Here is a 14,587-nt window from a genome sequence, read left to right on the forward strand (position 1 = left end):
TTGTTTTCGTGCTTGCCGAATTCTACGTTTGCCAACTAGGTAGCCAGATTTCTCTCCAGTTGAGAACGTTTGGAACATTACGGGCAGGTCCTTCAAACCAGCTCGTGATTTTGACGGCCTAATGCGTCAGTTGGACAGAATTTGGCACGATATCTCTCAGGAGGACATTCGAGTACTCTGTCAATAAATGCCAAGCCGAATAACTACTTGCATAAACGCCAGAGGTGAACCAACGTGATATTGACCTGTTCAATTTGTGAAGTTAGTGTTCTTGAATAAATCATCCAATTCCTTCTGAAATTATAAGCATTTGCTTTTGTGTACATGTACATCACATCTACCGATTTTCGTCCCATTCGTGGTGATTTTTTTTGTGATGGAATGTGTATAAACTTCTTCGACCACGTTTCTCTAAATCTCTTGAAAGGCGCTATGTCCGGATCAAAAGTTAGCCACATTGCTCTAAAATGCTCCTCAAACCTAGCTGAAAAATGTGACGACGGCAAGGGATGTACAACAGGTCGCAACTGAACAGTTGTCTAGATATCTAAAGGCACCATTTAGTCAACCTGTATTGTTTAATGTTGTATCACGATTTGGTTGGTTACACCTCACTTCTCCACTATTTGGAAAATAATTAAACAGAGCACACAATATTAAAAAACGCAGAAGTTACAAAATAAATTTAGCGAACAATAAAAAATCTTTCCAACCAAAGATTATGTTTTTGCTGGATAACGCAGTTATTAAAACAAACGAAGGAAATATTTTTACATCTATTGTTGCCTACATCTCCATTCCAACCATTGGAATCAAACTGCCCTCGAATAGCAAGTTTAAACGATTTCTTCTACAATTTGAGAGTTGTATAGCTTATAACAAAGGAAAGAGGGTAACTGGCGGTTCAAGAAGTTACCACTACCGCTCATCAGTTTGGCTGATCCAGCAGCAACAAGTGATAGTAGTGATGCTAATGTCAAAGAGATGACGTCTGTCAGATTCAACGAAGGTCAGAGCACCAGTAGTTTCACAAAAGAAGCGAAACGTATAGGACAAAAAACAAAGTGCCATTCCTTTAGTTGCAAAGACGAAACTTACATCCATGAAAATCTAAACTAACTTCTTTTTCTGTCGGTATTTTCCTATTTGTTTCCTGCTCCGTCGGTATTTCCCTATTTGTTTCCTGCTCCGATAAACTTATAACATTTGAAAAAACCTTAGTAGAGTAAATCAGAAAGAAGGTCCAAAATCAGTTAGAAGAAGTCTGAAAATGATGCTTAATCAATATATAAAAACCAAAATTTTTCAAATTAACAATGAAGTTGCAGAACCAGTGGAAGTATTCAGGACAGTAGAGAAAAAAATAGAAAGGTTATAATGAACCGTAGTGCTTTTTAGTAAACTACATACAGTTATCAAAACTAAGTTTCTAAAGTATTTGAAACGAAAGTTTACAATCGGCTGTGTAGTCAGGTTTGCATTTGGCAACCTGGCATGGAAAATTATGTTGAAAGCTATTAAAAACTAAGGGTTAGCTAGTCAGTAATGATGAGATGATGATGGGAGACATGGGAGAACCAAGCGGATGACGTATTCAACTGAAATAGTCATAGTAATAAAAATAACTGGATGTGGAGAACACATGTAGAGACGTGTACTCCAAGAGATAAGAAAAGACCGAGATGATGACCTAACGCTAGTTGTGTTATCGCCAATAGAAAACATACAGAAGGAACATGGATGACTGTAGCTGGTGACCGTAATGCGTAATATATACTTTCTGTATGTTCAGAAAACAGAAATTTCGATGTCTGCCGCTTTCGAACCATGAAAGAATTCATTGGTGATAGACAAAAATTTTTACCACGTCTTTGATTCGAACCAGGGTTTCCTGCCAAGTAAGCAGATGGGTTAACCATCTAGGCCCCCTCGGCACAGTGGTTATACCAAATTGCACGGAGTACCAAAGCATATCTCCCCACTCCACCCACATTCCCATCTGCAGCACACTATCAAAGTAGCGTCCCTTAGCCCTTGTTCCTCTGTTTGCTCACTGCGTCACGCAGAGTCCCGCACGATGTCTGCACTGAATGATCATATTACCCTTCACAGAGCTTGTACACTGACGGAAAAAATTGCAGCACCAAGATGGAATTCTACGGCATAAACGAAAGTTGGTAGGCGTGCTTCTACATTTGAAAGATGACGTCTGTTCCAATTTCGGACCAGTCGCATGTGCAAATCAGGTTTGCTTTGTTGTTGTTGTTGTTGTGGTCTTCAGTCCTGAGACTGGTTTGATGCAGCTCTCCATGCTACTCTACCCTGCGCAAGCTTCTTCATCTCCCAGTACCTCCTGCAACCTACATCCTTCTGAATCTGCCCAGTGTATTCATCTCTTGGTCTCCCTATCTATTTCCACCCTCCACGCTGCCCTCCAATACTAAATTCGTGATTCCTTGAAGCCTCAGAACGTGACCTACCAACCGATCCCTTCTTCTAGTCAAGTTGTGCCACAAACTCCTCTTCTCCCCAATTCTATTCAATACCTCCTCATTAGTTATGTGATCTACCCATCTAATCTTCAGCATTCTTCTGTAGCACCACATTTCTAAAGCTTCTATTCTATTCTTGTCCAAACTATATATCGTCCATGTTTCACTACCATACATGGCTATACTCCATACAAATACTTTTAGAAACGACTTCCTGACACCTAAATCTATACTCGATGTTTACAAATTTCTTTTCTTCAGAAACGCTTGCCTTGCCATTGCCAGTCTACATTTTATATCCTCTCTACTTCGACCACCATCAGTTATTTTGCTCCCCAAATAGCAAAACTCCTTTACTACTTTAAGTGTCTCATTTCCTAATCTAATTCCCTCAGCATCACCCAACTTCATTCGACTACATTCCATTATCCTTGTTTTGCTTTTGTTGATGTTCATCTTATATCCTTCTTTCAAGGCACTGTACATTCCGTTCAACTGCTTTTCCAAGTCCTTTGCTGTCTCTGACAGAATTACAATGTTATCGGCGAACCTCAAAGTTTTTATTTCTTCTCCATGGATTTTAATATCTACTCCAAATTTTTCTATTGTTTCCTTTACTGCTTGCTCAGTATACATATTGAATAACATCGGGTAGAGGCTACAACCCTGTCTCTCACCCTTTAACACAATTTGTTTTAATGTATATTAATCCCTATCTTTTTGCGAGTTACAACAACAATTATTTAACACAATAATTAATACATTACTTATTTCAATAAAAAAATGTCTTGCAGAGTTTTCTTGGTCTAGCAAACAGATAACCTAAAATGTAGATTTTCACATAACTAACGGTATGTATATCCTCCCATGCCCCATGAATGACAGACGTTGACGACGTAGGATACATAATGTATGTGGTCGATGTTATACTCGCGTGTGTTCTATTCAGGGCTTTTTGTACTTTTTACACATTAAAATCTGCTGCAGCCTAACAGCACAGGTGATATGTGCTTTATGCACACATTATCCGCTCGGGGCTTTATGACACCAAAATTTTCGCTGGTATTGTTGTCTTTGCAGCGGTTGACTGGCCACTACTTCCAGTTTCTAGACGATTTTGGTCCCATTTTTCCTTCTTTAGTCTGTTTTTCTTACTGCTCTTATGTTCCTTTTAGTTCATTCACCACCTGAAGTATAAACTTCTTCCTTTCCATTTTCTTGTTAGTTAATATTCGGTATATGAACAACGTGTTTATTGCCATGTTCAAGATGTAGAAAATATGCATCGGCCATTTCCTACATTGCACCCTTGTGATGTATATTTAAGGTTCATTTGATCAACGACGCCCAGTCCGTACATTGTTGCATTATATAACGGACGATGAAATGGTTACCGTTTGAGTGTATCGCTACACATTGTATACATCCCGGCGCGACAACGATGCTGGTATATAAACACTGACATTTAGGCAACGGATTAGTGTAGTCTTCGAACGGAAGCTTTTTTATCAATCCTTATACAAGGTCTTTTATTTCTTTTTTTTTTTTTTTGCCGGCCAGAGTGGCCAAGCGGTTCTAGGCGCTACAGTCTGGAACCGCGGGACCGCTACGGTCGCAGGTTCGAATCCTGCCGCAGGCATGGATGTGTGTAATGTCCTTAGGTTAGTTAGGTTTAAGTAGTTCTAAGTTCTAGGGGACTGACGACCACAGATGTTAAGTCCCATAGTGCTCAGAGCCATTTGAACCATTTTTTGTATTTCAGCAAGTGGCTTTATACCTCATCAAGGATTTCATGACGGATCTTGTTCATGGTACCAGCTAATGAAGTTTTCTTTTCTTTAAGTTTCTTAGCAAGTTGAACAGAGGTGAAGAAGATGTCTGTCATCACGTTTCGTCCATTTAGCAGAGGGACACGTAACGTCTGATTAGTTACTTCTCTCTGTGCGTGTCCTCTCTCCTGAGATACGGTAAAGCATTAGATATATACACTACTGCCCATTAAAATTGCTACACCACGAAGATGACGTGCTACAGACGCGAAATTTAACCGACAGGAAGAAGATGCTGTGATATGCAAATGATTAGCTTTTCAAAGCATTCACACAAGGTTGGTGTCGGTGGCGACACCTAAAACGTGCTGACATGAGGGAAGTTTCCAACCGATTTCTCATACACAAACAGCAATTGACCGGCGTTGCCTGGTGAAACGTTGTTGTGACTCCTCGTGTAAGGAGGAGAAACGCGTACCATCACGCTTCCGACTTGATAAATGTCGGATTGTAGCCTATCGCAATTGCGGTTTATCGTATCTCGACTTTGCTCCTCGCGTTGGTCGAGATCCAATGACTGTTAGCAGAATATGGAATCGGTGGGTTCAGGAGGGTAATACGGAAAGCCGAACTGGATCCCAACGGCCTCGTATCACTAGTAAAATGGTTCAAATGGCTCTGAGCAGTATAGGACTTAACATCTATGGTCATCAGTCCCCTAGAACTTAGAACTACTTAAACCTAACTAACCTAAGGACATCACACAACACCCAGTCATAACGAGGCAGAGAAAACCCCTGACCCCGCCGGGAATCGAACCCGGGAACCCGGGCGCGGGAAGCGAGAACGCTACCGCACGACCACGAGCTGAGGACTATCACTAGTAGTCGAGATGACAGACACCTTATCCGCATGGCTGTAACAGATCGTGCAGCCACGTCTCGATCCCTCAGTCAACAGATAGGGACGTCTGCAAGACAACAAACATCTGCACGAACAGTTCGACGACGTTTGCAGCAGCATGGACTATCAGTTCGGAGAGCATGGCTGCGTTTACCCTTGACGCTGCATCACAGACAGGAGCGCCTGCGATGGTGTACTCAACGACGAACCTAGGTGCACGAATGGCAAAACGTCATTTTTTCGGATGAATGCAGGTTCTGTTTAGAGCATCATGATGGTCACATCCGTGTTTGGCGACATCGCGGTGAACGCACATTGGAAACGTGTATTCGTCATCGCCATACTGGCGATGGCAGGGAGTGCCATTGGTTACACGTCTCAGTCACCTATTGTTGGCATTGACGGCACTTTGAACGGTGTACGTTACATTTCAGATGTGTTACGACACGTGGCTCTACCCTTCATTCGATCGCTGCGAGACCCTACATTGCCGCAGGATAATGCACGACCGCATGTTACAGGTCCTGTACGGGCCTTTCTGGATACAGAAAATGTTCGACTGCTGCCCTGCTTGCACATTCTCCAGATCTCTCACTAATTGAAAACGTCTGGTCAATGGTGGCCGAGCAACTGGCTCGTCTCAATACGCCAGTCACTACTCTTGCTGAACTTTGGTATCGTGTTGAAGCTGCATGGGCAGCTGTACCTGTACACGCCATCCAAGCTCTGTTTGAGTCAATGCCCAGGCGTATCAAGGCCGTTATTACGGCCAGAGGTGGTTGTTGTGAGCACTGATTTCTCAGGATCTATGTACCCAAATTGCGTGGAAATGTAATCACATGTCAGTTCTAGTATAATATATTTGTCCAATGAATAGCCATTTATCATCCGCATTTCTTCTTGGTGTAGCAATTTTAATGGCCAGTAGTGTACTTTGTCGCCACATCAACAGAAATCCAAAATTTGAGATAAGATATATTGGCCAAGTGTTGAATGAACCTGTATCTTGTTTTCTAGGTAATAGTTGCTAGTCTATGACCATGTTTTCTCCAGTTTGGTTATAGCAAATAATGCTTCCCGTGAACTTTCCCGATCTTTTAGGTGCAAAAGTGAATTTATTGGCTGGTAGGTGTTCAGCTTTAGTTGATTTTTCATCGAAACGGAGAAATTTGAGAAGCTTCTGAAATCTGACCCTTGGCATATCGTCCTCAAATGCAGCAGGCCCCAAGGAATGCGAACAAAGTTCATTTGCAGATGTACGTATGATGGCTATCAGTTTTTCCAATTCCTCAAGTGACACAGTCCAATCATTGATTTTGGTACTTTTCGAGCATCTCATTTTGTGTATATTTTCATGAGAATAACACTGTTTCGTCAAAAATAAGATGGAAAGCACTGATGACAGAGTCATCAACTCGTTGGAAAGCGCAAGTAGTGGGACCTCCTCTTTCCTTTAGAATTTGCAGAGTTGTTTTCCTTCTAGAAGATGAAAAATTGGCGTTCTCCCACTTGGTTCCATCCCCATTGACCATCATTGTGAAGGCATTCAGCTGGACCTGCTGTAATGGACGAGATGATGATTGACGTAGATAAGTAGATCAGCATCTGAACCCTCCTTCGCTAATCCCTTCTCGTTCATAATGTCTTCGTCTTCACATGTCTCGTATAAGATCCTCATTTTCATCAATAAAGTCAAATTACGATTCAGCGTCGGAATTCTCTAAGAGACGTAACGTTTCTTCATCAGAAAGTCCATGCTGACGTGTTCTAAAAGCTTTTCATGGACAAAGAATATTACCTGAATGACACAATAAACTGTGGAAGATTGGAACGTGCTCGTATCAAGGCACAAAAGTGAGCAGCAACACCTCTGTATTATTGTTGATTGTTGCTGCTTCATTGTTGGACTATTTACGTATATTCAGAAGACAAATTACCGCGGTATCAAAGTGATCCCTTCCACCGGTCTAGTGTTATCGAACGAAACAACCAAGAAAATATAAATATCTTGTGCATAGTAATAAACCGTTACAATGAGAAGAAAGAAATGAGGAAAAGTCAAATGATTTCATGAACGATGTACAAAAATTGGATACGACATCGAAGAAAAAAGTATTACGGGGCTCATTTTGACATCTCCGCCATTCCGGTGTCTAGGCGACAAAGAAGCAATTATCAACACTTCACTGAGTTTGATCGAGTTCGCGTAATATAGCTGCGAAAAACTGGACGTTCCTTCTGCAATACTTCAGAAGGACTTGGCAGGAATGTAGCCCCTGTACATGATTGCTGGCAGCGGTGGTTTCGAGAACGTACGGTCACAAGAAGACTGTGCTCTGAACTACTGAGAGGGAAGACCATTGTGTGCAGCGTATGGCTCTGGCGCTGCATACTGCATACTGCATACTGCATTCTGAGCAGCAGGTGGCACCACAGTGATACAACGAACTGTTACAAATCGGTTACTTCGAGGACTGCCCTGTAGCGTGCATTTCACTGATCCTGAATCACTGTCATTTTCGACTACAGTGGTGTCAAGTGACACTTCGTTAGAGGGGAGGAAGGAGGTCTGTTGTGTTTTCTGATGAAAGCTGGTTGTGCCTCGGTGCCGGTGGTGGCCGTGTGTTGGTTAGAAGGGGATTAAGTTGAGGGCCTGCAACCAATTTGTCTGCGTGCTACACACACGGGACCTACACCTGGAGTTATGGTCTGACGTGCGATTTCGTATGACAGCAAGAGTATTCTCATCGTTATCCCATGCACCCTGCCTGCAAATCTGTTCGCCAGTCTGGTGATTCGACCTTCTGTGCTGCCATCCATAAACAGCATTCTAGGGTTTGTTCTCCAACAGGATTACGCTCGTCCATATACCGCTATTATAACCCAACATGCTCTAAGAGTGTCGACATGTTGCATTGGCCTGCTCGATCACCAGATTTATCTTCAGTAGAGAACATATGGGACATCACCGGACGACAACTTCAGCGTCACCCACAAACAGTATAAAACGACCTTGCACTGACCGAGCAAGTGCGAGGCATGGAAGTCCTTAACATAAACTGATATCTGACACATGTACAACACAATGCATGCGCGGAAATGGAAATGTCGCGTGGCTAAAGCCTCCCGTTGGGTAGACCGGTCGCCTGGTGCAAGTCTTTTGAGTTGACGCCACTTCGGCAACTTGCGAGTCGATGAGGATGAGATGATGAGGATGATGAAGACAACACAACACCCAATCCCTGACCGGAGAAAAATCTCTGACCTAGCCGGTAATCGAACCCGAGCCCCTTAGCGTAATAGTTCGTTGCACTGACCACTCAGCTATCGGGATGGACAATGCATGCACGTTTTCATGCTTGCATTCAATATTCTGGCGGTTGCACCGGTTAATGTATCAGAATTTTACACTTGCAATGGCTTATCCCGCGCTTACATTAACCTGTAAGCTTGCAATGACAAAAAAAAAAAAAAAAAAGAACGTGTGTGAAATCTTATGGGACTTAACTGCTAAGGTCATCAGTCCTTAATCTTACACGTTACTTAACCTAAATTATCCTAAGGACAAACACACACACCCATGCCTGAGGGAGGACTCGAACCTCCGCCGGGACCCTTGCAATGTCAATCTCTTACAAATTTTACCTAGACAAATATATTCCTGAAATTTCATTATTCTACATTAATACCTTTTGCGCCGGCTGGGCGCTTCAGTCTGGAACCGCGCGACCGCTACGGTCGCAGGTTCCAATCCTGCCTCGGGCATGGATGTGTGCGATGGCCTTAGGTTAGTTAGGTTTAAGTAGTTCTAAGTTCTAGGGGATTGATGACCTCAGATGTTAAGTCCCATAGTGCTCAGAGCCATTTGAACCATTTGAATTTCCTTTTGGTGTTGCAATTCTTTTCCCGTCAGTGTGTATCTATATGACTGGTGAGTTCTCTCGGACGTGTGCGAAAGAACTAACGCCACTCGTATAGACAGTGTATACTTTCTGTGTTTGAGAATGCCCTCCGAACAGTTGAGTACTGTACACGAAATTTGTACCGGAATTTCTACTTCAAAACATTAAACATGGTGATTGGTTGCGTTCAGCCGATTTTAATGTTATTGTTATTTGCGAAGAAACTTTGTGAAAATTATTATGAAATTCTCCGTGATGAACGGTGTTTTAATGTACAGACGTTGATTCGCAGAACAAACGGTCTCCCACGACTAGAGTGTTCTCTCGAGATGTTTCTCGAGGAGTATGCACATGTAGACAGACTTAAACACATTGTCACACATAGCCTTGTCAGTAGGTACTGGGAGATGAAGAAGCTTGCACAGGATAGAGTAGCATGGAGAGCTGCATCAAACCAGTCTCAGGACTGAAGACCACAACAACAACAACAGCCTTGTCAAAAAAAGGGCATGCTATTGTAGGCATGTGAGATGGTTTTGGGTGCAAAAATATCGTTGGCGATTTCCTGCCTCACTATTACTGATGGAACTTAGCGATGCGCTGTGTAACCAATGTCGCAAAATTGCGCTTGTACCCTTCGCGAATAGATCTCCATCTAACAAGAACTGTTCACTAACATGAAAGATGCCCAAATCTTTATTAAAAGACCTCGCCTGGATCTTTCTGAGTATTTCATAACCGTCTGTGATGATGCAAGTTGTCCCGAGTGCGAGGACAAAAGACAAAAAGATGAGTCAGCTGGAGAAACAATCATGACGTCTATAAGTCCTCTATAAGTGCTGGACGACATAATTACTGCGTTTACAACTGTATGGCACAGCTAGATAGACAACAAAAATAAAAGTGATTTCCACGAATTACGGAAAAATCACAGAAAAATATAAACACTCTGAAAATAAACTTATTGCCAGGAAGTTTCAAGTTTCATTTTCTGTTGTTTTTAGGCGTGTCAATGAATTCTGACATCAAGAAAGCTACACCAAAATTGACCAGGGATGAGAACTCGCTTCTCACTCCTGTTTAGCGATAACGATTGGCTAGTTAAGCTGTTCAATCGTAGCTTCTTCTCTCTGGATCGAACGAGGTCTATCGGACAGTGAACACTCTACGAGAAAAAAATAAATAAACGAACCACCACAAAGGAATCATACGTGTGGGACAGAAATAGGAAGATGTGATGTATATGTACAGACAAACAAATCATCACAGTTTTAAAAAAATGTGATGATTCATTCTAGAGCTTCACAAACTAAGCAAATCAGTAATGTGTCGGTCCATCTGTGGCCCTTATGCAAGCAGTTATTCGGTTGGCATTTAAGACCCTTCCTTGAACATCAGGGCTTCAGATCTCTCCCAAATATAGAACGTTTGTAGTATTATAGGCAGGGCCCTCCAACAGACTCGGAGTTTTGACGCTCTAACCCGCCAATTGGACCGGATCTGGGGCACTACGAATGTAGTGTGTGGAGATACAAGGTGAGAATGTGGGTCTCGTGGGAGGCGTGCGCGAGATAGTCCCTGCAGTCGGATTATCCACTGTGCCCTCGGTGGCTCAGATGGATAGAGCGTCTGCCATATAAGCAGGGGATCCTGGGTTCGAGTCCCGATCAGGGTACGTATTTTCAGCTGTCCTCGTTGATATGTATATCAACGCCCGTTAACAGCTGAAGGTATTAATATAATTCTAATTTAGTTCTAGACGGCTGCAGGTCAGCATGTCCGAAATAACAGACACCATATCCATATAAGTATACCCAACAACGCTGTCGATAAGGGCCAGAGATGGATCAACACGTTACTGACTTGCTTGATTTGTGAAGCTCTTTCTCTGGGACGAATCATCCAGTTTTTCTGAAACTGTAATTATTTGTTTGTATGTACAGGTACACCACGTCTGCCGGTTCCCATTGCACTTGAATTTTAAGACTCAATTTTCAAATAAGCCACTGCTTTGCTTGCATGGAAAATTCCTATACCTACTGATTTTTAGACATGGTCTTTCAATTATTTACTTATTCCTAACTAAACATTTGTATCCACTCTGCTATTTCAAATGATCGTGGGTTTCTTGAAACGCTTCATAATCTGAGAGTTTCAATGACTTTTTGACAAAATTTACAATAACTCTATGTATCTGTGTACAAAGGCGGCTTTAATATTACGATCTTCTTCAGCCTTTAAAATTACGTGTTTGGACCAGTTTTTAACTTTCTATCTGAAGACAAGACAGTGTAAAAATTTTATGTTAAGTTATTCGACTAATTACAGAAAAACTCTTGACTGGAGTGATCTCACATTTGATAAATATAGCTCTTTATACATTGTGAACATGAAAACAAAACTTTTATACCTTGACGTTAGGTAAAGCTGTCATCAGCTTTAGTGGACATGGTCCTATTAGAGGCGATATGCTGTCGTCTTCTTCCGGCAACTGAGCTGGGTGACTTAACGAGTTGTAGGGCAAAACCAAAGATTATTAGAAAATATTGTACAATATGTTGAAGTCCGTCAAGCTTGTTTTCTTACTTGGGGGACTTCGCTATTCATGAAACGCGATGTACAGATACTGATCGAGGTAGTGCAGGGATTAGCACATTGGACTCGCATTCCAGAGGATGAAGGTTCAAACCCGCGTTTGGCCATCCAGATTTAAGTTTTCCGTGATTATCGTCAATCGCTCCAGGCAAACGACGAGAGGGTTCTTTTGAAATGGCACTACCGATTTCCTTCCCTATCGTTGACGCAATCCGAGCTTGTGCTCCGTCTCCATAGATGTCGACGGGACGTTAAATCCAATTTTCCTTCCTTCCAAGTATAGATCCGTTGTGTCGGTATCAGCATATTGCAATAGGCTCTTAAACTCTGCTCGCACAATATACCACTCAGTTGTTTTGTTTCATGTTCACTGTAACACGCTACTTCCCTAATCAGTTACTTAAGAATCTCACATGAAGTCAGAGAGAAACACTTACGAGAAGAACGCGCAAGTGCCACAATCCGACTCCCCACAAACTTCGCTCAGTGCAAGAAAAGTTAAAATAAGTGAACACATGTTTCGACTTATCCGCAGATACTCAACCGTTTGTGAAAAAACGACCCCCATAGTTTTCGACGTAATTCAGATACCGCTTAGCTTGTAGTAATCTCAGGCCGAATGGCACCGCAGTGGCCAGCTCAGTTTTGCAACCCGTGTTCGAAAACAGATTATTTTTGTTTCATTTATTTTCTCATGGCCATAGAAGTTTATTACACGAATGTTTCTCATCAAGTTAGGGGACAGAAGAGCGTTATGTAAACTGTAAAATTACGACTGGGTTTAACAATACGTGTCACGCATTTAATATGTAACATATGTGTGTATAATATTTTCTAGGGTTACAATTTTTTTAAACTCTCTTTTTCTTATATTTCCTTATTATCTCAGTTCTTATATTAGTTCTTATATTTTATTCCTTCATTTATTCCATAGGAAGATTTAGTCCATTCCCTTGAATGATACCGATCGGCCGGCTGGTGTGGCCGTGCGGTTCTAGGCGCTTTAGTCTGGAACCGCGTGACCGCTACAGTCGCAGTTTCGAATCCTGCATCGGGCATGAATGTGTGTGATGTCCATAGGTTAGTTAGGTTTAAGTATTTCTAAGTTCTAGGGGACTGATGACCACAGATGTTAAGTCCCATAGTGCTCAGAGCCATTTGAACCATTTGAACCATTTGATAACGATGGGAAAAACATCGAAACACAGAAATTCCGAACACCCCCTGAGTATCACGTGAAGGCAGGTTTGCCCCAGTGACATTTCTTCGTATGAATCTTACTCGTGAAACAAATGTCATCAACACTGGTGAAGATCTCACGCGTTGGCAACGATTTCGCGGTAATCCACGCACGACGGATAACTTCAGCGAAAATTGGGATTGACTATATATCAAAATGGACTACAGGAATTTCGCCGAAAACACTTTCAAGTAATTGTCTCAAGGATTTATTGTTTCTTTTCTTCTTTTCAAAATTCATGTACCAGGTATACAAGGACACCGTTATTTTAATATACAATAGGAAATATTCGAGGAGTAGTCGTCTATATACACCGGTAGCTAAATGAAAAACAGAAGTATAATTAATAATAGGGTTTCGAACACGGATCACAAAGTTTTCCTCAGAATCGCATATCTAGGGATATTATGAAGTCTCTTCCGCTGAGCAAACTTCCTCGGAAATCGGGCTATGGTTTCGTTCTTCCCGTTGGTGTTACTTTGATGTCGTCTACATCTACATCTACATTTATACTCCGCGAGTCACCCAGCTGTGTGTGGCGGAGGGCACTTTACTATCATTACCTCCCTTTCCTGTTCCAGTCGCGTATTGTTCGCGGGAAGAAAGACTGGCGGAAAGCCTTCGTGCGCGCTCGAATCTCTCTAATTTTACATTCGTGATCTCCTCGGGAGGTATAAGTAGGGGGAAGCAATATATTCGATACTTCATCCAGAAACGCACCCTCACGAAACCCGGACAGCAAGCTACACCACGATGCAGAGCGCCTCTCTTGCAGAGTCTGCCACTTGAGTATGCTGAACATCTCCGTAACGCTATCACGCTTACCAAATAACCCTGTGACGAAACGCGCCGCTCTTCTTTGGATCTTCTCTATCTCCTCTGTCAACCCGACCTGGTGCGGATCCTACACTGACGAACAATACTCAAGTATAGGTCGAACGAGTGTTTTGTAAGCCACCCTCTTTGTTGATGGACTAAATTTTCTAAGGACTCTTCCAGTGAATCTCAACCTGGCACCCGCCTTACCAACAATTAATTTTATATGATCGTTCCACTTCAAATCGTTCCGTACGCATACTCCCAGATATTTTACAGAAGTAACTGCTACCAGTGGCGAAATATGCATTCGCTCATCCAAGCGTCTTCTTGTTGTGCAGAACACCCGTACGCCGTGAGGATCTTCCCGGCGGACATGCACAACACGTCGCACTGGGGCCACCTCTCCGTGGAGCTCCGTGGTATTAGCGGCCTCGTCAAGGAACTCCCTCTCACTGAGAATGATGAGTCAGTATCTTGCTTGCAGACTCATTGTGATCGTTTTGTGCATGTTCGTGAGACACTCTGGTTGACTGGTTTCGCTCCTCAGCGTGCTAAGTTACATGTGTGTATGATTCGCGTGAATGCGGTAAGTGCTTTTGCAGTGTAATGTGGGTATTCCTCCTTAGATCGTGATGCACTACAGCATGGTCATCAGTAGCCATTAGGATGCTACGGTAAGGGGAGGAGGTGGCAGCGAAGGTCCCGAAGCTTACCACCCCTTCTTCTTTTCTATTCAAGTGGTGATCATACTTTTGCTAAAGCTATAGCAGTAAGACTGAGAGTGTAAATATTGTTAAAGCATATAAATATTGACTACTACAGCTATCACAGTGAAACTATAGTTTCAGCACTAGTTATTGAGAACCG

The 14,587-nt window shown here is 42.4% G+C and overlaps 1 protein-coding gene across 1 annotated transcript in view; it reads left to right on the forward strand.

Annotated features, from left to right (window-relative positions):
- LOC126094579 (pancreatic triacylglycerol lipase-like) overlaps positions 1-14,587 on the forward strand; it is a 231,009-nt gene that overhangs the window by 189,506 nt on the left and 26,916 nt on the right. Inside the window, exon 9 of the mRNA XM_049909084.1 lies at positions 14,059-14,185. Within this exon, the coding sequence (XP_049765041.1) occupies positions 14,059-14,185 (127 nt within the window). The remainder of the gene's footprint in view (positions 1-14,058; positions 14,186-14,587) is intronic.

The sequence above is a fragment of the Schistocerca cancellata genome, chromosome 1, assembly GCF_023864275.1.
Source record: "Schistocerca cancellata isolate TAMUIC-IGC-003103 chromosome 1, iqSchCanc2.1, whole genome shotgun sequence".
Classification (NCBI taxonomy): domain Eukaryota; kingdom Metazoa; phylum Arthropoda; class Insecta; order Orthoptera; family Acrididae; genus Schistocerca; species Schistocerca cancellata.